This window comes from Ranitomeya imitator, chromosome 2 (assembly GCF_032444005.1).
Source record: "Ranitomeya imitator isolate aRanImi1 chromosome 2, aRanImi1.pri, whole genome shotgun sequence".
NCBI classification, from domain to species: Eukaryota; Metazoa; Chordata; class Amphibia; order Anura; family Dendrobatidae; genus Ranitomeya; species Ranitomeya imitator.
The window spans coordinates 599,428,763-599,456,305 of record NC_091283.1 but is presented as its reverse complement, the minus strand read 5'-3'; the positions used below and the strand labels follow the sequence as shown (position 1 = coordinate 599,456,305).

At 43.0% G+C, this 27,543-nt stretch overlaps 1 protein-coding gene across 1 annotated transcript in view; it reads left to right on the top strand.

The window, feature by feature from the left end:
• The window catches only part of LOC138666740 (polycystin-1-like), a 279,344-nt gene that overhangs the window by 185,449 nt on the left and 66,352 nt on the right, over positions 1-27,543 (top strand). The window contains exons 18-27 of the mRNA XM_069754924.1: positions 80-3,687; positions 4,429-4,569; positions 4,645-4,782; positions 5,025-5,304; positions 6,003-6,210; positions 22,761-22,917; positions 23,003-23,137; positions 24,697-24,844; positions 25,705-26,259; positions 27,028-27,187. Of these exons, the coding sequence (XP_069611025.1) occupies positions 80-3,687; positions 4,429-4,569; positions 4,645-4,782; positions 5,025-5,304; positions 6,003-6,210; positions 22,761-22,917; positions 23,003-23,137; positions 24,697-24,844; positions 25,705-26,259; positions 27,028-27,187 (5,530 nt within the window). The remainder of the gene's footprint in view (positions 1-79; positions 3,688-4,428; positions 4,570-4,644; positions 4,783-5,024; positions 5,305-6,002; positions 6,211-22,760; positions 22,918-23,002; positions 23,138-24,696; positions 24,845-25,704; positions 26,260-27,027; positions 27,188-27,543) is intronic.

Sequence of the window (27,543 nt, the reverse complement as noted above, 5' to 3'; positions counted from 1 at the left end):
AGAGAAAATTGTAATGGCCTGTGGTGTCAAGATGTATTCATTACATATAATGAGGTAATCCTGTGTTTAACTTTCACAGGGAATTATGAAGTTAAAGTGATGGCCTTTCAAGGTGGATCAGATGTCACATGTTCAGTGCAGTTACAAGTTGTCTCCACATTGACATCCTTGACACTTGAAGTTGACCATTCATCGCTAAGACTGCATAGAGTTGCCCTGTTTTCTGCTTTATGTATGCCTTCATCGTTTGCTGTGACCTTCACTTGGGATTTTGGTGATGATTCCAGAGTTGTGGAAAGCAGAGATCAGCAAATAAAACATGTTTACAATTCGGTTGGTAGCTACAAGATCACAGTTAATGCAAGTAATGACCTCAGCCACGTTAATGAAACCTTGATGGTTACCATTGAGCATCAGATCACTGGTTTACAAGTAAGAAGCAATAGTCCTATGGAGCTGGGTACAGAAATCACAGTCTTCTGCTCAGTAAGCCAGGGCACAAACATTACTTGGACATTTGATATGGGAGATGGCAAAGCCTACATTAATCAGTCAGCGGCATCAGTCCGCCATAAATATGGCCAATGGGGTAATTTTACTGTTGCAGTAATTGCTAGAAATGCTATCAGCTCTGCCTTTGAATCAGTCAGTGTACATATATACAGAATACAAGTTATCAATATTCTTCCTGAAATTACCACCAGCCTAATATCTACAAAATTGACTGCATACCTCTCTATGCCAACCAAGTTACAAATATTTCACTGGGACTTTGGAGACAAAAGTCCGTTTATCCTCAGTGAAGCAATGGTAGATGTGTGGCACACCTATCTATCTGCTGGTAATTACACAGTTAAAATATTTATGTCTGGAAATACTGAGAGTAATTTTTACAGCAAAGAGATAACAGTTGTAGATAAAATTATCAAAGTAATCATTAATACATCAACCACAGCAGCAAATGTATCCCAGCTGTTCTTCTTCTATGCATTGGTACAACCTCTTCCAGACAAATGGCATCATTACTGGTATCGGTGGGATTTTGGTTTGGGAAACCTGATAAATACTTCGTCTCCTGAGGTCACTAGGTCATATATGTTTGAGGGTCAATACAATGTGACAGTCATAGTCTGGAACCAAGTGAGCCAATATCAAGCATGGTGTTTAGTGACTGTTCAGCTGCCAATTGTTTCCGTGTCCTTAGAACATGATATTGAAACTATAATTCCACGTGGTGTTGAGAAGATGTTCTATGCTAGGGTTACACCAGAAGTGACTGCTCACTTCACCTGGAATTTTGGTGATTCTTCCCCTTTATGCTTTGGACAAAGTGTTAAACACACCTTTCAGCGATCCGGCAACCTAACAGGTAGTGTATATGCAAAAAATAATGTAAGCCATTGTGAAATTACTTTTTCATTGTATATACAAGCTCCCATAGTAGACCTTTCATTGAGTTCTGATGTTGTGCTAGCAAAATCTGAACAAACTGTCAATTTCTATGCTACCTTGTCTAGTGGTGATGATGTACAATATTTCTGGTCCATGTGTGAGTCCTGTCCATATTTAAGTGCAACGTCAAACATATCACACATATTTTTCTACCCTGGTAGCTTCATCGTCAGAGTCCAGGCTAACAATACACTAAGCTCTGCTAATGCTTTTGTTATGATGAATATTCAAGAAGAAATACAAGGTGTAGGCATATGGCAAGAGAATGCTCAAGTTGATGGTTTTACTGGCATTGGCGAGCCTCTGACTCTTACAGCTCATGTGAGCAAAGGATCCAATTTTACCTTCAATTGGATATTGATGCTTGTACCCTTGGAAAGCCATAACTCCTCCATCACTATCCATCCATTAGAACTGGGTGACTTGCTTGCAGGGGTTTGGGTAGAGAATGCATTAGGAAGGATATACGCACAAACCCGATTGCAAGTGATAGAAAGAATAAGTGGTGTAGCCATACAAACACCTATTGAAAGTGTGGCTATTGGGACACCTTTGAACTTGACTGTTCATGTCCAATCTGGCACTAATATGCAATTTACATGGGATTTTGGAGGGGATGCATTGTTGCTTTCGGGCCAAAATAGGTCAATGGCTTTAAGTTATCTCACACAGGGCTTGAAGGTCATTACCGTCACAGTGACCAATGCTTTGAGTTCTCTTACTGTGTCTTCCAAGTTGACAATACAAGAATCATTGTTAAATATTAGTATTGTCATCAATGGAAAATATAATAACACAGCAGTACCATCCCATACAATCGTTCTGTTGTGTGGTTTAGCACATCCTGGCGCACACCTGTTTTGGCAATGGAAGTTGACAGGATTCAGTGAAAATTACATGTATAGCACACAGAATGTGTCACATATCTTTGAGAAACCTGGTGTGTATAAGGTGTCACTTAGAGTCTACAACTCAATCAGTAATGCCATGATTTCCCATATACTGCTTGTGCAGGATGCAATAACTGGTTTCAAGGTCAATACAGGACGAAACACAATCTGTACTGGGCAAGAGGTTAAATTCTGCCCAACTATCCAGTACGGCACAAATGTGACCTTCACATATGCTTTTCCACAACTGAACTTATCTCATTTTTTTTCTGAACCATGCAGCCAGTTTAGCTTCCCTTTTCCAGGTGAATATGATGTTGTGTCATCTGCATATAATAGGGTCAGCCTTGCCAATTATACCATTCAAATAACAGTCTTGGACAATAGCAAAGGTCTGAAGATCCTTGGCCTTTCCCCTTCTTGGCCAGTTATGAAGACCATGCAGTTACTTGCAGAGGTAGAATCCACTTATCTCCACAATTTTCAATGGGATTTCCAACAAGAAACTCAACCTGTCCTTACACAGTCAGGGCAAAAGGTCGAATTCATTCCACTGGAACTGGGAACACTTCATATTGTCCTCAATGTCAGCAACCATGTATGTTTCAACATAACGCGATCTCTAGTTATTGTCCAGGAACCAGTGACTAGTGTTACTCTACAAACTAGCAGTGAAGAGGCTTTCTTGTACCAATGTCTAACATTTATGGCCATTGTATCTGATGGTTCTGACTTACATTTCCAATGGACAGTTGGAGAAATAAATATTACAGCAGTAGGGAGCTCAGTAGAATATTGCTACAATGACGTGGGTGAATTTACGACTAATGTGACTGTGTTTAACCTGCTGAGCGTTGTTCATGCATATAAAAAAGTAACTATAAGGGCAGAAGATTGTGAACAGCCACTTGTCTGGTTGGTGGAATCACCATCAATAATATACATTGCCGATGGTGGCAACTTTGAGGCCGCTGTAAATCTAAGAGACTGCTATAAATATAAAATAATATTCCAATGGCAGCTTTACAGGAGATCAGATAACCAAGAAATAAGTCTTCCAAGCATAAACAAGTCTAATGCTCTGCTGACCATCCCTGGACATTCACTAGATACTGGGATGTACTGGCTACTTTTTACAATCGCTCTTCAAGGGACTCCACTGACAAAGGACGTTTCACATATATTTGAAGTAACTCATAGTTTATTAGTGGCCCAGATTCATGGAGGATCAAAACTGATCTGGCCAGCGGAAACTGATTTAACTTTAGATGGCTCAAAATCTTATGATCCTGATCAAGATGACTCAAATATGAAGTATGAATGGAGCTCAAATCCGAACACTGAGGTAAGAGGAATGGATTTGTCTAAAGCCATATAAAAGTAGTTAATAAATAGGCAATACTCAGTTAACATAAAATGTGTCCTTCCTTACCTTACCTATTCTGTAGTTTTTTGTTCTATATTGGGGTGTGAATTGCAGCCTGTTGAGGAATCTGCTAGCAAGTTGCAAAATTGTATTGAATTCGTATTGTGAGCATTTAAAGTCCTTTGTAGGGAATCTCTGTATAACCCCACCCACACCACTGATTGGCAGATTTCTGTGCACAGGCTTAAAGCTGCCAATCAGGAATAGAGGTGGTGTTACACAAAGAAAGAGGACTACATGGCATGGGACAACTAGTCCTATAGGAATAATTGCCTGCTGATAAAACACTGATTTTATTGAAACTATAGCAAGCAGATCAGTAAATAACATATTACTGTAATCAGGGTACATATCTCTACATCATGCTGATTTCAGATTTAAATAGCAAAAACCTGTTGAAAGATTCCCTTTAAGAAATTTGTTGAAATGCATGGGTGGACACATCAGTATTGTGTAGTAAAAATATAATTTGTTAAAAAAAATATTTTATATGTTGGGTCAAGATGTATTTATTGTAGGTGCACAGAAATAATAAATATGAGAACACTGGGTCAAGATGTATTTATCGTAGGTGCACAGAAATAATAAATATGAGAACACTGGAACCTGTTGCTACATAGTAAATTTCCTAACTTTTGGTTCTCTATCCATATCCCCCAGGACCGATCATGCTTTCTGAATTTCTTGCCTGGTCTTCCAACAATTACAATTATTTGGTCTAAACTATGTGTAAATATATCATATAGCTTTACATTGACTATTTTAAAACCAGGAAGAACGCCAGCAACTGCCAGACAGACTGTAAGTAACAATCTCAAAGTTACCGTATTCCTTATTCCACTCACAGCTATAGTTAACCCTCTTCTTCCTACACAGGTTTTGATTCATACTGGCTCTGTGTTCCCTGTCTTTGTCCAGTGCATCTCTTGTAATTTACTGCCCCCAACTTACATCAGCAATAGGATTCCTGTGATCCTGTATGGCGAATGTGACAGATGTCAGAATAATACAGTGGTGAGAAATTCTTGATATTACCTTTTAACTTTTCTAACTTCTGTTTGGAAGTTTGAATATAGAAGTGTGTAGATATAAAAATACAGTACCCTGCCATAATTGTATGCATTCTTGCAATTAGTTGAATAGTCATTGTCCACAATGGCTTTTTTTTCCTGAGGAGGCAATCTAGCACTTGCTTGAATAAGACCACTCTTTATTGTACTTACAATATTCAGATAAGTAAAAATTTTTTGATACAGTTTAGGTGGAGCGCTGTTGACGCTTATGGGAATCCTCTGACCTTGGACAAGAATACAACTACTACTGGCTCTTCTCAGAGACTTGTCATTCGGAAAGGAGCTTTACAGGATAGTCAAGGTTATACATTCACCCTTAATGTTATGCAGCAGATGGGACCAGGATGGGGTGAAGGCAGCATTACGCTAACCCCAAACCATCCACCAACTGGAGGCCAATGCTCACTACTTCCTCAAACTACTATAAAGTGGCTGGATACCCCTCTGGAATATAATTGCACAGGTCAGTAGTCACAGTCACCAGGCCATTAAAATATTGAGTATATAGCAAGTGTGAGGAATCGGTTTTGTGGTAGGCGCTTGTTCACACACATGGATTTAGTTAATTCGTTCAAAACAAACAAGTGGCTTATTAAATCCCATAAACCACCTGATCTGATTATCAAAATAAAACAGCCTCTTCTGGGCACAAAAAGAATAGAACAAAAACGGAAAATAACCAGTCCATACAAAGCACGGGCTCACTCGTTTAAATGGTAAATCTTCACTCAGACTCCAGCAGGGTCTTAGCAACACATACAGACCAAGTGAGACAGCACCAGCTGCCTTAAATGAGACATTCCAAGACCTTGCCTGGAGGTAAGTGAGCAGCCAATCCACCCAGCTCTTTCAGCTGCTCGTAAAAACACAGACCCATAGTCCGGGCCCATTAAAGCAACTCCTAACAATATGTGTGTTGGAGCCTGCTTCTCCAGGTCCTACATCACCGAGGCTTTGCACCTCGGTGACACATACCTACCGTCCATGACCTGTCCAGCTGCCACGTTACACAAGGTTGGGAGAAGCATCGAGTAAATGAATGAAAATACCAAAGCCAGTTTGAAATACAGTGGGTACGTCCTAAAACTTATTTACTTGTATACTCATTTCCTTCTCATTTAAATGCAAAACTTTATATTTACGAATTTTATTCTTTGCCAGGATGGAAGGACCCAGATATGGGCAGTCAGCTATTTTACCTCTTGTCAGTACAAACCTGCTCATTCACGAATTGTCGAAAGCTGTTTTTATATCGTGGTTTGAAGAGCACGCACAGTGTATGGGTGCCTGCAGCACCTAAGGGTGGAGATATTCAAATACACATGGAAGTGGAAGACATGCAGGGTGGTCGAACATTGGCATTAAACTGGTGAGATGGAAGGCACACACCATTCACTATGCTTCAAATTCTTCAAATTCTGTTCTGTTTTGTCTGGATTTGTAAATCCTGAGGAAGGATTCAGTCCTATCACTTAAAACGTAGTCAGTAAAAAATATAAATTCTGGTTAGGGCTCATTTACATGTCAGTATATACATATTTTTTTGTACGAGTGCTATCTATGTTTCTTATAGATAGCACGTATAGTGTACCTATAATAGTGACATGTCCTGGAGTTTTTACAGACTGGGCAAAATAGTGGAGTGTCGAGTGTCGGATCAAAATCGTCAATGCAAGTTTACAGGTCTGTGAAAAAAATCGGACAGGGTTCGAATACCATTCAAGTGCGTTCCAATTTTCACTGACTGTTACATAGAAAATGATGGAGAAGCTGATGAAGTTCAGACCAAATTCTGATAAAATTCTGGTGAAACTGACTGAAGTCACTAATGGAATTCAGACAGTTTCTCTCGTTTGCATATCTGGTTGAGTGCTGTTAAAAACCTTTCATTACCTTACTTTACATTGTTGATCTATATTCATTGTTACTGCGCTTCTCAATTATTTGACGTCTATAGGGAGCAAGATTGGATGGCTACTAAGACTTGTATCATATGACAGAAATACTGTCATTCCATTAGATATGGCATGTGTTGTAATAAAGAATTTCTTCCGCTTAGTAAATCAGGCGCCTCTGACTCCACCACACCCTTTATTAAGACCGTGAACAGGTTTAGGTTTAAGATTGTCTTTATATAAATGTTTAGGAAATAGTAAAGGTCAAATGTGAGCATCATTCATTGATAAATGATATGTCAGACACTGTAGAACAGGGATGGCGAACCTTTTATAGACAGAGTGCCCAAACGGCAACCCAAAACCTTCTTATCGCAAAGTGCTAACACAGCAATTTAACCTGTATGCTGAAGTTTTAGTTTAGAAAAAAAAACTCATATAGAGAGCAGGTGGGGATAGCAGAGAGCAGGTGAAAGCTGCAGAGAGCAGGTGGGGCAGCAGAGAGCAGCCACAGACAGTAGTAGGGGTACCAGACTACAGATATAAAGGAATATGCTTCCTATCCTGGTATATGCCCTCCCCTATCCTGGCATATGCACCCACATCTTGGTATATGCACCCACATCCTGGTATATGCCCCTCATCCTTGTATAAACACATCATCCTTGTATATGTCCCTCATCCTGGTATATGTCCCTCATCCTGGTATATGCCCCAATCCTGGTACATGCACTTCATCCTGGAATATGCCCTTCATCCTGGTATATATACCCTAGGGTGTTTCATTTTGTATGGTAAGAATTAAAATGTCAAATTTTTGCAGACTTTGGTTACTCACTAATGTAAAAAGTATATATGTGTAAGAGGGTGAACTGTAGTCCCACTGAGAGGGCACTAGGACCCTGTGGTTTTTGCCTGTTGCAGCAGAGGACAGACCTCCCAGAGACAATGTGTGCTGCGGGGTGGGGTCTAGTGTCTCGAGTGTAAAGTGAAAGTGAGAAGTGAGAGCTGAGAGAGAAAAGGCGGGAAGAAAAGGAGAAGCTGCTGTGAGATCTTAAAAAGAGACTGTGTGGATTTACTGCAAGTGTTTTTGGAGGAAAAGAAGCTTTTGAGAGACTTTTTGTTGCTAACGTTCCCCTGGAGAAGAGCTAACCTTTTGTTTAACTCTGTGAGAGACTTGTGTGGCTAACGTTCCCCTGGAGAAGAGCTAACCTTTTGTTTAACTCTGTGAGAGACTTGTGTTGCTAACGTTTCCTGGAGAGGAGCTAACCCTTTATCTAAGTAAAGACGGAGACTTTGCTAAGAACCCAGTACGAATTTGGAAGTCTGTGGATTCCCTGTGCATTGAGTGGAGGAACAAGTCTGGACAGACTGCTGATACAGAGACGGACGGATTGTCGTGGAAGCATTCCTAGGAGCTACAGAAGCAGAGACTACATCGTGAGACCACTAACTAAGTCCCCGGCGTTTGGGCTCGGCATCGGCCGACAAGACAAGAGGAGCTTGCTGTAACTTATTGGCGCTGAAGATAAGGATTGGCTGCAGCCTGTGCGGATTCCTGCCTGAGAGGAAATCCATTTCAGGATACGGTACCATAGTTATAGATACCCGGGTATCTCTGCTCAGAGTGTAAAATTGTTACTTTAGAGGTGTATCTTATATTAGAGTTGTGTAAGTTATACTCAATGTGCCATTCCAGGGGCTCCCTTAATAACACTACATTCAATTTACACTTGTTCCTGTTTTTAGTTGCCTGTTAGGTAAATTTCTTACTAGTCTGTTGTAGTACACAGTTCTCAGGAGACCTTGGAGTGGCACAGTGATTTCAGCTGCTGCTGAATTAGTGTATCTTTGTGGTGCATCTGCCTTAATATTCTCCATATTACCTTGATTAATTTGCCTTTGAGTAAATACCGTTGGAGATTTCTGCCTTGGTCTTGGTTTGTGACTCACTGGATCTTATTCGGACCTCTGGTCATTACATTTTTGGCGTAGTCGGCAGGATCCAGTGTTTGTCATGGACGGAGGCGAGGGTGGAAATGACCCCGCTGTATCCGCATCCTCCTCGGGGGTTGGGGTTCCCCTGGCAGCCGCTGCGACTCCGGGAGGGTATGTGCCTGTAGGAGCTTTACTTCAGCACATGCCGAAATACGATGGGCGCAATATGGCGTTGCAAGATTGGGCTGAGAGAATCCGGAGTATTCTGCGCATGTGTAATTTGACCCCCGCGTTACGCGCTGAGCTGGCATTAAATGCACTGGAGGGTGATATTAGGCGTATGGTGATGGTGCGCCCAGAATCAGAGAGGGATACATTAGAAAAGATTTTGGAACTGTTAGAGGGGAGTTTGGGGGGCCGAGCGCGTGTGGCCCAGCTTCGGTCCCTATTCTTTAATCGTCCCCAGAGAGAGTGTGAGTCCCTGATGCAGTACTCTAATATTTTACAAGAGATGTTGAATGAGATGCAGCGACTAGACCCGGGGGCCATGGGGGCGTTCCGGGAGGTAGACCGCTTGCTCCGGGACCAATTCATCACCGGTTTAGCCCATAGACTTCTCCGGGACAAGCTGTTGGAAATGGCCCGGGTTGCACCAGAGTTATCTTTCTGGCAGATTTACCGAGCTGCAGTGGAAAGGGAAGAGAAATCAGCCTATGTTCCCGAGGGGTCAGTGAACAGTGCCCAGTTGGAGGAAGGTGTGTCATCAGGGTCGGGGGGAGAGGGGCTGGTAAGCGTGGTACAAGCTTTGCGTGCTGAGGTGAAGGAGTTGAAGCTGAAATTGTCTCAACTGACAGTTGATCCCGCCTCTACCCCCTCACGGGAACCTCCTGCCCCACCCCCTGGAACGGTGACCCCGCAAATGGCCAGGTCGTCCTATCAGAATGAGTCAAGCCCTCGCCCACGAGGAACAATCACCTGCTGGAAGTGTGGCCGCCAGGGACACATCTCGCGTTACTGCCGGGTGCTTACAGCCCCAGAAACCCCGTCGCCGGCTTTAAACTTCCGGCCGCTGCCATGAGAGGGCAAGCAGCAGCGGCCCCACCCACACAAAGCCCTCGACGGAATGAACAAGATTTGTTTGCATGTAGTCCAGTGATAGAAGCAGAGTTTGAAGGGCGGAAGATGAGGTGCTTAGTTGACACGGGATCCGAATGTACTATAATGCCTCTAGAAGTATATGAGAGATACTTCAGTCGACTAGTGATTCCAGAGGATGGCCGAGTGATACGACTGACCGCTGCAAATAATGGTCAATTGTCAGTCAAAGGGATCGTGTGGATGCAACTAAAAATGTTTGGTCAAGAGCTGGGGCAGAAAGGGGTAGTACTGGTGGATCACCCCCCTAGAAGAGGGATGGAAGTGACGCTCGGAATAAACGTGCTGCGAGATTTGAATCACCAGATGTATGCCAGTGAAGGACCCCGATACTGGGCCCGTGCGACAAGACACCGACCCACACAGAGAATTCTACACCGTCTAGTGCTGAGTTGCGACTTGCTGAAAAGTGCGGTCCCAGGTGGCCGGGTGGGCCGGGTCCGAGTGACTTCGAGGGCCCCGATCCTGCTGGGACCCAGACAAGAGGAACTCTTAATGCTGCCTGTGGGAGCTGCACAGAGATTGAATGGGCTTGAAGTGCTACTTGAGCCCGCCCGAGAGGGTTCCTCATTTGCCAAGGTACATGTGGCCCGGTCTTTGGCGATTGTGAAGAATGGACGAGTGGCGGTCCGATGCATCAATGTTTTAGATGAAGCTGTTGCAATTCCCGCTGGGACCATACTGGCTGAACTGTTCGTGCCGGCAGAGAAGGTGCCGGAAAATGCAGGGTTCGAATTGCGACCAGACCAACAGTCATCCTGGACATTCGCGGTCGAGGTAGGCCGGACTGAACCTCCTACGGAGGAATGGAATGTTCATGTGATCATGGAGCAGATGGGAGTGGATCGGGAGAAGCTGACCCCCGTGCAGTTGGAGCGGTTGGAGAGAGTTTTGTGGGAACATCAAGAGACATTTTCCCGACATGGAGAGGACTTTGGGTGTACCCAGACGATTGAGCATGAGATTCCAACGGGGGATACTCCACCCATTAGAGAAAGATATCGTCAAATTCCTCCGGCGCTCTATCAAGAGGTGAAGAGCATGGTGGCCAGTATGCTGGACAACCAAGTGATCCGAGAGAGCCGGAGTCCCTGGGCGGCCCCTGTAGTCTTGGTCCGCAAGAAGGATGGGACACTCCGATTTTGTGTGGACTATCGGAAATTGAATGCCCACACCGTACGGGACGCATATCCTTTACCCCGTATTGAAGAATCCCTGTCGGCCCTGGGTCGGGCCAAGTATTTCTCAACGTTGGATTTGGCAAGCGGGTACTGGCAGGTCCCAATGGCTGAAAAAGATCGGGCCAAGACGGCGTTTGTCTTGCCAATGGGGCTCTTTGAGTTCAACCGGATGCCCTTTGGCCTCGCTACCGCCCCAGGAACCTTCCAACGCCTGATGGAACATTGCTTGGGCGATCTAAATTTTGAATCAGTCCTGATATATCTAGACGACATTGTGGTGTTCGGAACCTCATTTGAAGATCATCTGGAGAAGCTGCGTCAAGTTCTCCGGCGGCTCAAGAGCTACGGCCTGAAAATAAAGCCAAAAAAATGTCAACTGTTACGAAACCAGATTGAATATTTGGGGCATCTGGTGACCCCGGACGGGGTACTACCTTTAGCCAGTAAGATTAAGGCAGTACAAGAGTGGCCACCTCCTTGTGACCTGCGAGAAGTGCGGGCCTTCCTGGGCCTAGCAGGATACTATCGGCGGTTTGTGCCTAAATTCTCACAAGTGGTGAGTCCCTTGAATGAACTTTTGAGAGGGACAGCGCTGGGTCCTCGAAATCGCCCCATTCCATGGGGGCCCCTACAGAAAAAGGCATTTGATGGAGTGAAAACCGCCCTAACGAGTGCCCCATTGCTGGCCTACGCCCGGTTTGACACCCCTTTTTTGTTGTATACCGATGGTAGTCTTCATGGGTTGGGGGCAGTACTAGCACAGGTGCAGGACGGCCGAGAACGAGTGATTTCTTATGGCAGCAGATCTTTAAGAGACTCCGAGCGAAATCCGGCTAACTACAGCTCATTCCGGCTGGAATTGCTGGCCCTGGTGTGGGCAATGACAGAACGCTTCGCCGAGTATCTAACAGGAGCTGAGGTGCTAGTCATGACAGATAACAACCCGCTAGCTCACTTAGAGAATGCAAAACTGGGGGCGTTGGAGCAGCGGTGGGTCGCCAGACTGGCCAAGTTCAATTACCGCATTAAATTTCGCTCTGGTCGAGAGAACGGCAATGCAGATGCATTGTCAAGGGTGCCCCTTGGGTCATCCGGGGAAGATGTTGACGAACAACTTGAGGACACTGAAACTCCAGCTTTGGGGCAGATACCTATCTTCCAAAGTGTGGTACACTCAAGTGGGGTGGCCACCGGGATGCCCTGTGTACTGGGTAAAACACCCTCAGATTGGACAAGAGTCCAGGATGAGTGTCCGGACATTGCACTTGTGCGCCGTTGGGTACAAAACAAGGCCTGGCCCAGTGCAGAGGACAAGGCTCAGTTGTCCATGGAAGGAATGAAACTCCTTCGACAATGGGATAAATTGTGTGTGGAGCAAGGTCTTTTGTATCGTAAGGTGTACCTGCCATCGGAGCTGCAGCATCGGTACCAACTGATAATTCCTGTGGGGATGGGGCCGGTGGTCGCTCGTGAGGCGCATGAGAAGGGGGCCCATTTTGGAAGTGAAAAGACACTTCAGTGGTTGCAGCGAGTCCTCTACTGCCCTGAGTTGGGAGGGATGGTGGCCGACGCATGTCGGCAGTGCCGAATTTGTGGGCTCAACAAAAGCCCTGAGCAGCGGGCTCCCACACAGTCTATTAAGACTTCAGCTCCACTGGAGCTACTCATGATTGACTACGTGTTGATAGGGTACTCTACGTCAGGGTACTCCTATTGCCTGGTGATGACAGATCACTTTACCAAGTATGCTGTAGCGGTGCCGACAAGAGATCAGACGGCCAAGTCGGCGGCTGAGGCAGTGTGCCGACATTTCTTCCAAGTGTTCGGGTGTCCGCAGAGAATACATTCAGATCAAGGGGCCTGCTTTCAGGGGACGCTGATGAAAGAGTTGCACCAGCTCTATGGTATCGAGCAGTCGAGAACAACGCCTTACCACCCTCAGGGTAACGGGGCGTGTGAGCGTTTTAATCGGACCCTGTTGCAAATGTTGAGGTCCTTAGAGAGTCAGCAACAGACATGCTGGCCTGAGTATCTCCCCGAATTGATGTGGGCTTACAATAACAGGGTGCACAGTACTACTGGTTACTCACCACACATGTTGATGTTTGGTAGACCTGGCCGAGACATTGAGGATTTGAACATGCCAGATCCCTCCTCCGCCCCCCTTCGGACTGCATCCGAGTGGGTACGAGAGCATCGGCGGCGGTTGAGGGTGGTGCATCAGGTGGTGGGCGACCGCCTTCGACAGGTGGTCCATAAGGACACGCGACCTGTACAAACAGAGCTGTTCTCTCCGGGGGACAGAGTGTTGGTGAGGACAAAACGACGGTCAGGAAAGCTGAGTGACCGATGGGAGGCGATACCGTATCTGATAAAAAAACAGGTGAACCCTGAGATTCCAGTGTACGAGGTCAAACCGGTGGGGACAGGGGGGCCAACCCGTAATTTGCATCGTAACATGTTACAACGGTGCTGGTTTGAAGATTCGGCGCCTACTCCCCTAGAGCCAGAGGCCATGTTCCAAGGGGCGGAAGCTCTGAATGATCTTGAGTTTGATGGTGTGTTTACTCCTGCGCCTGCTTATTTGCCCCCTGTGACCGATCTGGCCTCGGGTGATGAGAATGTTGGGGATATGGAGGATGTTGTTGAGGAGAGTGCATCAGGTCAACTGCTTGGTCCTGACGCTGTATCACAGGACATCGAGCCGCAGGAGGAGACAACTCCACTTACGCCCACTAACACGACCACGGAAGAGACTCTAGCTCCCTCTAAGGTCGCACCTGTTGATGTAGGACTCAGGAGAACTACACGATCTACGGCAGGAATACCGCCTCAGCGATATGCTCAAGATGAATTTGAGTGGGAAGGTATGTCGAGGACGCCAACCTCTAGTGGGGTGGCATGTAAGAGGGTGAACTGTAGTCCCACTGAGAGGGCACTAGGACCCTGTGGTTTTTGCCTGTTGCAGCAGAGGACAGACCTCCCAGAGACAATGTGTGCTGCGGGGTGGGGTCTAGTGTCTCGAGTGTAAAGTGAAAGTGAGAAGTGAGAGCTGAGAGAGAAAAGGCGGGAAGAAAAGGAGAAGCTGCTGTGAGATCTTAAAAAGAGACTGTGTGGATTTACTGCAAGTGTTTTTGGAGGAAAAGAAGCTTTTGAGAGACTTTTTGTTGCTAACGTTCCCCTGGAGAAGAGCTAACCTTTTGTTTAACTCTGTGAGAGACTTGTGTGGCTAACGTTCCCCTGGAGAAGAGCTAACCTTTTGTTTAACTCTGTGAGAGACTTGTGTTGCTAACGTTTCCTGGAGAGGAGCTAACCCTTTATCTAAGTAAAGACGGAGACTTTGCTAAGAACCCAGTACGAATTTGGAAGTCTGTGGATTCCCTGTGCATTGAGTGGAGGAACAAGTCTGGACAGACTGCTGATACAGAGACGGACGGATTGTCGTGGAAGCATTCCTAGGAGCTACAGAAGCAGAGACTACATCGTGAGACCACTAACTAAGTCCCCGGCGTTTGGGCTCGGCATCGGCCGACAAGACAAGAGGAGCTTGCTGTAACTTATTGGCGCTGAAGATAAGGATTGGCTGCAGCCTGTGCGGATTCCTGCCTGAGAGGAAATCCATTTCAGGATACGGTACCATAGTTATAGATACCCGGGTATCTCTGCTCAGAGTGTAAAATTGTTACTTTAGAGGTGTATCTTATATTAGAGTTGTGTAAGTTATACTCAATGTGCCATTCCAGGGGCTCCCTTAATAACACTACATTCAATTTACACTTGTTCCTGTTTTTAGTTGCCTGTTAGGTAAATTTCTTACTAGTCTGTTGTAGTACACAGTTCTCAGGAGACCTTGGAGTGGCACAGTGATTTCAGCTGCTGCTGAATTAGTGTATCTTTGTGGTGCATCTGCCTTAATATTCTCCATATTACCTTGATTAATTTGCCTTTGAGTAAATACTGTTGGAGATTTCTGCCTTGGTCTTGGTTTGTGACTCACTGGATCTTATTCGGACCTCTGGTCATTACATTTGCCAAATTTCAAGACGATCGAACAATATTTAGAGGTTGCACACTTTTCTCATTTTAATAAAAGTACGCAAAAACAGATTTTCAGTGTTAAGTATTTTTTATAAAAAATTCAAACAATTAAAAACGTAGAATAATAGTGACAATAAACAGTAACATTGATAGGCAGTATCATACTTATTAAATGATTTACACTAATGTGCTGTGAAAGATGCAACTCCTTCTTTTGTTCGCTCGGTGACGGCTTTTCTATGATACTCGACAAGTCTTAACAAGAACTGTTTCTGTTGTTCATCTCTGATTTAATTATTAAACTTCTTTATCAGAGCAATGCCCCTTTCCACGGTGTCATTCACCACCTTAAGAGCATTGACGGAGCGTCTTAGTGTATCACTGGAATATTCTTCTACTGTACGTCGTGGATCCCCAAAAATTCAAAGAATGTCTTTGTTTTACTTGTAACAAAATCAATTCTGATACATGCTCCTTGGATCATTCCTGTATTAGATGCAGCTGTATCGAAAGATATACCAATGATACGGTCACGTAGCGCGAATTGGTCCACCTCCTGAATAACAACTTCAGCCATTAGCTCACCAGTACCTTTCTGGGCAACAGGTACGCCAAGCAAATGCTCAAAATCTTTTCCAGTTACAAGAACAGCAACTCTATCTTCTAGAGTTTTTACACTTCCACAGGCAACCAAGGGCAACAATTTACTATCCCAATGTAAGACTAAATGAGGAGGATTTTCAAGCCGTGACTTTTCCATGATCTCAGTCATTTGTCTTCAGTTAATCGCCGTGCTCGGAAAACGGTAGATGGAGATATGGAAATGCATGAAACATTGTGACCAAGGCTTTTTGCAGTTGCAATAAATGAAATACTTGCTTGTCGAATGGAGAGTTGTTCTCGATCCCATGTAGCCATGAGTGTGTGATCAAGAAGTTTTAATCTACAACCTGCACAAGATTTTTTCACTGGTGGTGCCGAAAATTTGTCCTCTTCATGAATTGATGATGATGGAGATGAGACTGAGGCCGGCGTCACACACAGCGTAAAACAATACGGTCCGTATATTACGGCCGTAATACGCTGAAAAGTCCCCAAAATAGTGGTCCGTAGCTCCTCCGTAGGCAGGGTGTGTCAGCGTTTTTTGCGCATGGCATCCTCCGTATGTAATCCGTATGGCATCCGTACTGCGTGTTTTTCTCGCAGGCTTGCAAAACCAACATACCGCTATAGAAGGGATTCATGTGTCACAAAAAAAAAAATATATATATATATATATATACTGTCTATATATACTGTCTATATATATATATATATATGTCAGTAGACACATATATATCTATATATTAATATTTCTTCCAGCGCGAGATAGCTTTAAAGCCGGTAATTCAATTACCGACTTTTGCTCTCTCCTCCCTAAACCCGACATGATTTGAGACATGGTTTACATACAGTAAACCATGTCATATCCCCCTTTTTTTGCATATTCCACACTACTAATGTTAGTAGTGTGTATATGCAAAATTTGGCCGTTCTATCTACTAAATTAAAGGGTTAAATGGCGGAAAAAATTGGCGTGGGCTCCCGTGCCATTTTCTCCGCCAGAGTAGTAAAGCCAGTGACTGAGGGCAGATATTAATAGCCTGGAGAGGGTCCACGGTTATTGGCCCCCCCCTGGCTAAAAACACCTGCCCCCAGCCACCCCAGAAAAGGCACATCTGGAAGATGCGCCTATTCTGGCACTTGGCCACTCTCTTCCCATTCCCGTGTAGCGGTGGGATATGGGGTAATGAAGGGTTAATGCCACCTTGCTATTGTAAGGTGACATTAAGCCAGATTAATAATGGAGAGGCATCAATTATGACACCTATCCATTATTAATCCAATACTAGTAAAGGGTTAAAAAATACACAAACACATTATTAAAAATTATTTTAATGAAATAAAAACAAAGGTTGTTGTAATATTTTATTCAACGCCCAATCCAATCACTGAAGACCCTCGTTCTGTAACAAAAATAACATAATAAACCAACAATATCCTTACCTTCCGCAGATCTGTAAAGTCCAACGATGTAAATCCATCTGAGGGGGTTAAAATATTTTGCAGCCACGAGCTTTGCTAATTCAACGTTGTTGCTCCCAGGCTCGAGTTCATAAGAGGCGCCCTCTGCTGGTTGTCCTCATATGAACTCGAGCCTGGGAGCTTTCTAGGAAAATTCCCACGATCTAGGAACAACCAGCAGAGGGCGCCTCACTGCAAATGAAGGTAAATATAGGTCATTGACCTACTTTACCTTCATTCTCCGGGGTTTTGCAGCAAGGAACAGCGTTGCATTAGCAAAGCTCGTGGCTGCAAAATATTTTAACCCCTTCAGATGGATTTACATCGTTGGACATTACAGATCCTCGAAAGGTAAGGATGTTTTTTTTTTTTTTTTTGTTACAGATCGAGGGTCTTCAGTGATTGGATTGAGCGTAGAATAAATTATTACAACAACCTTTGTGTTTATTTCATTAAAATAATTTTTAATAATGTGTTTGTGTATTTTTTAACCCTTTACTAGTATTGGATTAATAATGGATAGGTGTCATAATTGATGCCTCTCCATTATTAATTTGGCTTAATGTCACCTTACAATAGCAAGGTGGCATTAACCCTTCATTACCCCATATCCCACCGCTACACGGGAATGGGAAGAGAGTGGCCAAGTGCCAGAATAGGCGCATCTTCCAGATGTGCCTTTTCTGGGGTGGCTGGGGGCAGGTGTTTTTAGCCAGGGTGGGGGGGGCAATAACCATGGACCCTCTCCAGGCTATTAATATCTGCCCTCAGTCACTGGCTGTACTACTCTGGCGGAGAAAATTGCACGGGAGCCCACGCCAATTTTTTCCGCCATTTAACCCTTTAATTTAATAGATAGAACGGCAAAATTTGGAATATACACACTACTAACATTAGTAGTAGTGAGGAATATGCAAAAAAAAGGGGGATATGACATGGTTTACTGTATGTAAACCATGTCTCAAATCATGTCGGGTTTAGGAAGGAGAGAGCAAAAGCCGGTAATTGAATTACCGGCTTTAAAGCTATCTCGCGCTGGAAGAAATATTAATATATATATATATATATATATTTATGTGTCTCACTGATATATATTTATATATATACCTATTCTATGTGTACACATTTATTCTACCTATTCTACTGTAAGCTGTCAGTGTGATTTTACTGTACACCGCAATGAATTACCTGCTTTTCTCTCTAACACCGCTGCGTATTTCTCGCAAGTCACACTGCTGGTCCGTGTGTGATCCGTATTTTTCAGGCTTCCATAGACTTTCATTGGCGTATTTCTTGCGCAGTACGGTGACAAACGCAGCATGCTGCGATTTTCTACGGCCGTAGAAAGCCGTATAATACGGATCAGTAAAATACGGCAGATAGGAGCAGGGGCATAGAAAATAATTGTGCCGTTTGTTTTGCGAGTTTTACGGACGTATTTTCTGCGCTCATACGTCCGTAAAACTCGCAAGTGTGACGGCGGCCTGAGTGTTCCACTATAACTGTCTTGTTCATTTTGGTTGATTGGTTGATTGGGTTGATTGTGACTTGTAGGATCGCTACTTCCAACAGGTGGCGCTATAGAGTTTAAGTCCTCTTTCTCAGAAGAGGCAATTTGCATATTGTTCATTTTGGTGATTTCTTTATAATGTTTCATCTTGTATGCCTCCTATGTGTATTTATTTTCTTCTTTTTAATTTGTGAGGCAAGAACCTTATCTACACCACTCATTGATGAACTCATACGATCCTCTCTTTGTGACATAAGGAATGCTTTATCGTCTTCTAGTACGCTATTCATGGACATCACATTTTGCCTGGCAATATCAAATAGCGCAACAAGATCACCTTTCCAAATCTGCCACTTCATATTTGCTTTGTCAGTGTTTCTTGTTTTCTCTTTACCCAGATATTATTATTCCTTGTATAACTTCTGTATACAAGTTTGGATATTCTCCTCTGTCATGACAGGGATACTTGCTTTCTTCCACACTTCCTGTAGCTTAATACTTGTGGACACGAGAGTGTTTCTTTCATTTCCTTGTGATGGTAAGTAAAAACTAAAAGCGCTTTTTCCTTGGAAGGGAGTCGAGCTCCCAAAAATTCACCACCAGGCACCTTTTCAAATAACCAAATTCCCTTTCTAGTACTAATTTTCAGTTTACCGTAACTACCTGCAAAACATAATAGAAACACAACATACACATTAGTGTGTTGTCGATGATACATTTTCATAAATTTCAGTACTTTCAGAGAAAAGTGATCAAAGTGTACAACCCTTAAATATTAATCAATTTTGCTAAAAAATTTTACATGGATATTTTAGATGACTTAGACCAAGGATTCAAGCAAAGTCATATGAAAATCATAACTTTGGTAAAATGAAACACCCTAATATACCCCCATCCTAGTTTATGCACCCCTCATTCTGGTATATGCTCACCCAATCCATGTATATGCCTCCATCCATGTATAAGCCCCCTCAATCCATGAATATTTCCCCATCCTAGTATATGCCCCCATCCTGCTATATGCTCCGCCATCCATGTATACTTTCCCCAATTCATGTATATGACTCCAATCCATGTATATGTTCCCCTTCCTAGTATATGCTCCTCATCCTTGTATATGCTCCCCCATATCCTTGCATATGCTCCACATCTCATGTATATGCCCCATCTCATATATATGCCTGATCCTAATATATGCTCTCCCATCCTTGTATATGATCCCCCAATCCATTTATATTCTACCCTATCCATGTATACGCCCTCATATTCTTGTATATGCTCCCCATCCCGTATATATGCCCCCTTCCCCTGTACAGTACACCATGTTCGCAATTATTATGCAAATTATATTTTTCTCGGATTTTCCTAAATGGTCGGTGCAAATGACAGTCAGTCTAATAAAATTCATCACCCGTTAGAGTATATATCGAATTTTATTGAAGAAACTTCCCAATGATAACAGTATAATCTCGTAAATGAATAAAAACTCAAAATGCACTGTTCCAAATTATTAGGCACAGTAGAATTTCTAAACTTTTGATAAGTTTTAAAGAACTGAAAATGCTCATTTGTGGAATTTGCAGCATTAGGAGGTCACATTCACTGAACAAAAAAGCTAATTAACTCCAAAACATCCTAACAGGCCAAGTTACATGTTAACATAGGACCCCTTCTTTGATATCACCTTCACAATTCTTGCATCCATTGAACTTGTGGGTTTTTGGAGAGTTTCTGCTTCTATTTCTGTGCATGAAGTCAGAATAGCTTCCCTGAGCTGCAGTTTTGATGTGAACTGCCTCCCACCCTCATAGATCTTTTGCTTGATGATACTCCAAAGGTTCTCTATAGGGTTGAGGTCAGGGGAAGATGGTGGTCACACCATGAGTTTATCTCCTTTTATGCCCATAGCAGCCAATGACTCAGAGGTATTCTTTGCAGCATGAGATGGTGCATTGTCATGCATGAAGATGATTTTGCTCCTAAATCACATTTCTGCTTTTTATACCATGGAAGAAAGTTGTCAGTCAAAAACTCTATATACTTTTCAGAGGTCATTTTCACACCTTCAGGAACCTTAAAGGGCCCTACCACCTGTTTCCCCATGATTGCCCAAAACATGACTCCTCCACCTCCTTGCTGATATCGCAGCCTTGTTGGGACATGGTGGCCATCCACCAACCATCCACTACTCCATCCATCTGGACCATCCAGGGTTGCTCGACACTCATCAGTAAACAAGACTGTTTGAAAATTAGTCTTCATGTATGTCTGTTCCCACTGCAACCGTTTCTGCTCGTGAACACTGTTCAGGGGTGGCCGAATAGTAGGTTTATGATCCAAAGCAAGCCTTTGAAGGATCCTAAACCTTTAGGTTCGAGGGACTCCAGAGGCTCCAGCAGCTTCAAATATCTGTTTGCTGGTTTGTAATGGCTTTTTAGCAGCTGCTCTCTTAATCCGATGATCATGCCTGGCAGAAACCTTCCTCATTATGCCTTTATCAACATGAACATGTCTGTGCTCAGATTCAGCCACAAATCTCTTAACAGTATGATGATCATGCTTAAGTTTTCGGGAAATACTGTATCTAATGTTTCCATCCCTTGACCAAGGCATTGCACTATTTGATGCTTTTCGGCAGCAGAGAGATCCTTTTTCTTTCCCATGTTACTTGAAACCTGTGGCCTGCTTAATAAAGTGGAACATCATTTTTAAGTAGTTTTCCTTTAATTAAAATCACCTGGAAAACTAATTATCACGTGTTTAAGATTGATTTCAATGATCCATTGAGCCCTGAGACACAATAGCATCCATGAGGTTATTTGAAAAACAAAACAATTAAATCTTTATGACACTTAAATCCAATTTGCATAATCATTTGGAACACGGTGTATATGCTGCCCCATGATTGTTTATGCACCCCCATCCTTGTATATGCTTCCTCCATACTTGTATATGCACCCCCTTCCTTGCATATGCTCCCCCATCCTTGTATATGCTCCCCAATTCATGTATATACCCCCATCTGTGTATATGCTCCCCCATCCTTGTATATGCCCCCATCCTAGTATATGCTCCCATCCTTGTATATTGTCCCTCATCCTTGTACATGTTCTCCGTCCTGGTATATGTTCCCCCATCCTTCTGTATACCCCCCATCCAGGTATATGCCCTTCATTCTGGTATATATGCGCCCCCCATCCTTGTGAGAATAAAATATGTTGTAGGAAAAGGAACAGTCTCACCGAATTGTGAAGTCCAGAAAAATTCCCATAGGGTCCTATTTGTCAGGATAGAGGGGGGGCATTGGTTCTTGGCCACGCATTGCCCTACCATTGAGAAGACTCAATGGGATCCATGCAAACTGTTCCCATTGTTGCTCCCAATGCGTTTCATTTAGTGACTCATCAGGGGAGGTAAGGAACCAAGAATAATTACAGGGGTCTTCTAGAGATGTTGGGTACATGCCCAACTTCAAAGTAGATGGGAAGAGTCTGATGATGGCGACCCCATCCTTAAATATGCCCCCCATCCTGGAATATATGCCCTTCATCCTTTTATGTACTGTACACCCCGTCCTTCCAGCGCTGCTGTTCAACACATAGAAAAAAACCAAAACACAATAAACTCTGCTACTCACCTTGCTTCATCTCCCCCACCACATTGTCTTCTAAAGCTGGCTGCTGACTTCAGTGCCCAAGCTACGGGGGCAGTTTTGTTTTGCGTTCATTTGCGTGTATGCCGACATCAGCTGCTGGCCTCTGATTGACCAGCACCGTGTATTGCGGCACACGGACATGTGTTGTAATACGCTTCATCTGTATGTGTGTGTGTGTGTACCTGGATGCATATCTAGCTAAAGTAGGGGTTTGCATCGCTGGGCTCTTCACCCGCTGGCCCCAGTCCACTGATGCGGATTGGCGATGGCGCGCATGCCCACAGGGAGTGTGCCCTTTCTGGCACATGTTCCATAGGTTCGGTACCTCTACTCTAATGTAAATGTTAATACTGACAATATCATTCTCCTGTCTTATATTAAATAATAATGGTCATGTTAATTCCATTGTAAAGGTGTAGCATAAAAACCATTATTACCATATCCTGCTGTATTGATATTTTGGTTCTTTTCCCCTCTCACCAGCTCTCTGTCAGTTATGGTACCCTTCTTATACCAAGAAGTCTCAATGACTCAGTGGTTGAGGAATCACAGTGAATCTATGTTGGCGCACATGCAGGTAGTAGGGGACAGCACATCGTTGCTCCAGCATGCCATAGCAATTGTGTCTGCTATGAAACTGGTGAGAAACACGGGTAGTACTTTATGGAAATAGTGCAAGCAGACTGTCATGGTTTTTCTCTAACTTTCCTTGCATGTCTACACAGGACAATACCCTGACTAGTGAGGAGCATCAATATCATATCCACCTACGTAACAGAGTGACCGATGCATTGTGCTCTCGTAATGTCTCCAGTCTGTGGGAAGTGGCAGCTTTCAGTGCAGCTTTGACGCAGTGTGTGGTATGTGTATCTCTGATATGTCATGGCAGGACTATGATATGTTGCATCCTCCAAATCTAAACTACCCAAGGTCCCAACATAATTAAAAGGACCTGTTACCCAGCCAAAAGTGACCAGTTTTGCTCTCATGTTATTCTCATTGCTCCCGTGTGTTTTTTTAATTTTTTTAAATCTGCTGTATGGTTCCCGAAATAGTACCTTATAATTCTGGTAGATATATCATGCTGTATGACCATGCCCTGATTAGTTTCCAACAATGTACGTGGGTTTTTCTCTTGTTAGCCCCTATGCTACAAGTGCTCCCCCTTACAATGCTTAGATGACTCCCACTTCTCCCACCAAACCATACACACAAGCATTGACTACTTAATAAATTACGCCATTGTTACTGCTAAAAGTAGACAAGTGTCTTATAAATAGAAGGAGCAGTTGAGAACATTGCTATGCTTGCTGGATCTTGGAATGAAAAGACCCACCACTTACTATTATCATGTTAGAACCTCATCCATTACCTTAAAGGGGTTTTCTGGGATTATTTTATTTATTTTACTATGCATGTAAGAACTAACAGGCAGTTAGTGGCTAACCACCTGTCAATTCTATCCGGTGCCAGTTCAGAGTAGTCACGAGCCGCTCCTGCCAGCAATTCTGCTCCTCCACGTCAACGGAGCAATTGTTTTTCTTCGAGGCAGCTCTGTCGGCAGGGTGTAACTGCCAATATCATATGGATTGGCAGTCGACTTCCCACAGTTAGGCAGCAGGGTTTCGGCTGTCACTCAGCATGACATCATCCATCACGTCCTGTCAACAGAGCAGAGCAGAAAAGAAGCTGCTGCTGTATCGATGTGACGTCAGCAGAAGTTTGCAGAATCGCTAGCAGAAGCGGTCTGTGACTGCTCTGAACCACCAAAGATAGGCAGCCTTTAACTTCTCCTCTCCCAGTGTAAGTAATTCTTGAACCCATTACCTCTTTAGTGCCTTATCTTTAGGCCCACATACACATTATGGGCTCAGCTGACAGTGTAATGTGTATGGGGACCTTTTGACCCTCTTTCAACAGATGATGTATGGAAGATAAAGATCTAACTTGTTTGATTTTTGGTTGCCAATCATTATTTTCTCCCTGAGATCAGCTACTTATGGCCGGAGGTGTCTGACAGCAGCGCTCTCATAAATAACACAAGAGCACTCGACAGAGCAAGTGTTCATGTGCATAGAGGAGTCGGGTGAGCTAGCTGCCAGCGAGATAATCATCAGAACTCTTGTTTGGTCAACAGTTATCTACTGTGTATGGGGTCCCTTATACAACCCTACCCACATTCCCTTCTGCCCAGTCTCGATCGTGCTACAGCACATCTTCATTTGTTCATGTGTCCAAAGTTCTATATTACAGTATTCCTTATCATATGGATGTGTTATTCTATGTATTTACTCTGATTTTTGAATGAATTTTCCTCTAAGATAAGAAAAATTGGCTAGCAAGAGACTAGGTTTTGATCAGATTAGTCTATGGCTTTTTTCAATCTTACTAATTATGTAACTATGGTTATAACTCAAAGAACCATCAACCTAAGTTGGACACAGCAGTGCTTCTCAAGGTCCTGAACTTCACTGAGAAAATGATCTTTGCGATGAATATCGAAAGCAACAAGGGTCAAAGAGTTTTCGTTGAAAGCGATATTCAAGAAAATATTCTCACTCTGCTTGGTAAGAGGAACGGAGAGTCAAGGAACATAGAAATGACATAAGACATGAATGGATTTCAAAATGCTAGAAACAAAATAGAATTTAGACTCCATATGTACTCTATATATAATGTCATGTTTGAGTATTTTTGTTAATATAGCGCTTAGGTACATGTAGTTACATGTTAGATTTCATGTATTGACCCATTTTACATAGTAGAAAGCGTCTTTTGACCAGAATGACATATGAGGGAATAAGAAGGTCCAACCTTTAAAGGAGTTTTCCCATGAACAAAGTTCATTTTAATCAATATATCTAGAAATAATAATAAGTTTCACAATTGGATTTTTTTTAAAAATGCTCCTGTGCTGAGACCATCTTATAAATGTGCCCCTGCTATGTACTGTGTAATGGCAGTGTCTGACCACACAGGAATATGGTCTGAGCATACCACAGCTCCTGGGCAGGGGGGCGAGCAAAAGAAAATATACAGACAGGACAGCATGGGATCACAGATGATGCTTTCTGTGAGGTAAATCATGTTTAAAAACAGGCAGAGAAACGTGAAAGCAAACAAACTGCCAACAACTAGGCTCTCGACAAATAATACCATAGTAAACATTACAGCATATTTGTATGGACTCTGAAAGGATTAGGTGTTATAATAAATTGCCCTCTTTTTATTGGGTTTTTCATGTTTTCAGCCATTTACAATGTTTTAATCAATCTCTATAAAGCATGTGTGTTTTGACTTTTGACATGAGAAACCTGTAACTCTCATAAAACCCAACATAAATTCATAGTAAATGAATTTAAACCTTTGAGTCACGGATAGGTTGAGTCTGTCAATAAATAAATATGTCTTCATAATTGTATTTCAGGTGGAGTGATGAATGCCCAATATTCTGATGCTCTTTTTCTTTTTGCATTTAACCTGACACGGGATTTTACGATAACTCTTGGCAGAGGACACATGGCCGGGGAAGAACCTTTGTTAGTTAATGTTCCTGGAATTATAATACAGGCAAAAAAGGTTAACTCTGAGGAACTTCCGTGCTCTTCTTCACCTTCCTTGTGCCACATATCTAAGCTGCAATCTCTGCCAAATACTTTACTGGACAACAATGAACTAGTCCAATTGTTTATTGAGCTGGACTCTAACCCTTTTCCATATGCACTTTTCCCAAATGATTCTATGACCTCCCAGTTGGTGGCTTTGGAATTTACATCATCGAGAGGAGACTCTCTACCAGTAAAAGACCTTCCAGTGGATGCAACTATTAAGTTGAGGATGCCTGTAAAGAAAAAAGTTAACCTAAGCCCTATATCAGTGTTTTTAATGCCAAAGGGTTCTGCAAACTTTACAGTCACTGTAGAAGGGAAGAGATATGGCGCTGCAGGAGTCCATCTGTATATCATAGTCTCTATAATAAATGGTGAGTGGTATTGTGTATGCTAGGGTTGTTTTTGTCCATGTACAGTACTGTGCAAAAGTTTTAGGCAGGTGTTGGAAGACATGTTGCAAAGTAAGAAGGTTTTCGTATATATGAGTGTGAATAGTTTATTTTGGAAATCCAAGTCAAATCAATATTTGGTGTGACCGCTCTTTGCCTTCAAAACATTATTTTTTCTACGTACAATTTCACAGTTTTTTAAGGGACTTTGAAGGGAGGTTGTTCCAAAACATCTTGGAGAACTAAGCACAGATCTGTGGATGTAGGTTTGTCCAAATCCTTCTGTCTCTTTTATAATCCCACATACTCAATGGAAGTTCTTAATGACATTGGCTGCATGTTTTTGGTTATTGTCCTACTGCGGAATACATTTGGAGTCAATCAGTCCTGTACAGTTTAAGTTTTCTCAACGACTAGCTTGTACTCCCTCAGATGTGTTGAATTACTTTGAATTATGCTATAACTGAAACTTTTTTTTTCACTTTTTGTGAACCAGTAGTGAAATATTCAATCACCATCATCACTCATTTCATATGATATGGTTATGACTAAAAGGTGGAGGTCTGTAGCAGTGGACCCTCTATATTACAATCATATACAACATTGTCTAGGTATTGTAATTAGGAATGACACTCTTATTTGTCATTCCGAGGGTGGCCTTGTTGCTTTCATAGTACAAAAGGTAATTGAAGAACCTTATATATCTCTGACTTCTTTGATTTATGTTTATAAATGTCTTTGATTGTCTAGGATCGGACTGGTCTCGTGAAGAGTCTCCAGAGTTACTAATGTCATATGAATCCATTTATTCTTCTAATGAATCTGACACAAAGAAGAGTCACGTGTTCAGATTAACTCTTACACAAGAATTGGAACAAAATCTTAGTGTTCTGTTACCAAGCGTATGGAGGTAAACATATAAGACTCATTAATATTACAGCATATTATTTCTCACTAATTTTGAGACTTTTTGCATATTTCCTATTTTATGGATACAGAGCCGTGACTATGAGACATTGGTAGAGCTTGTGCACCAGGTGCTGCATGACCAGGAGATGTCAATAGGCCAGTCTGACTCGTCCAATCTATTTAAATACAAGGCTAGGTCCCCACGTCTGCATGTTTCGCAGCTGTTCGACAGCCTCAACACATGTAGGGGTTGCCTAACAAACAAGCCATCCCTGTGTAATGCTGGTGTCTGGATGCAACGCACAGAGGCATGAGGCAGAAACAGGGATGATTATAGTTCTATTTATATATAGTGAT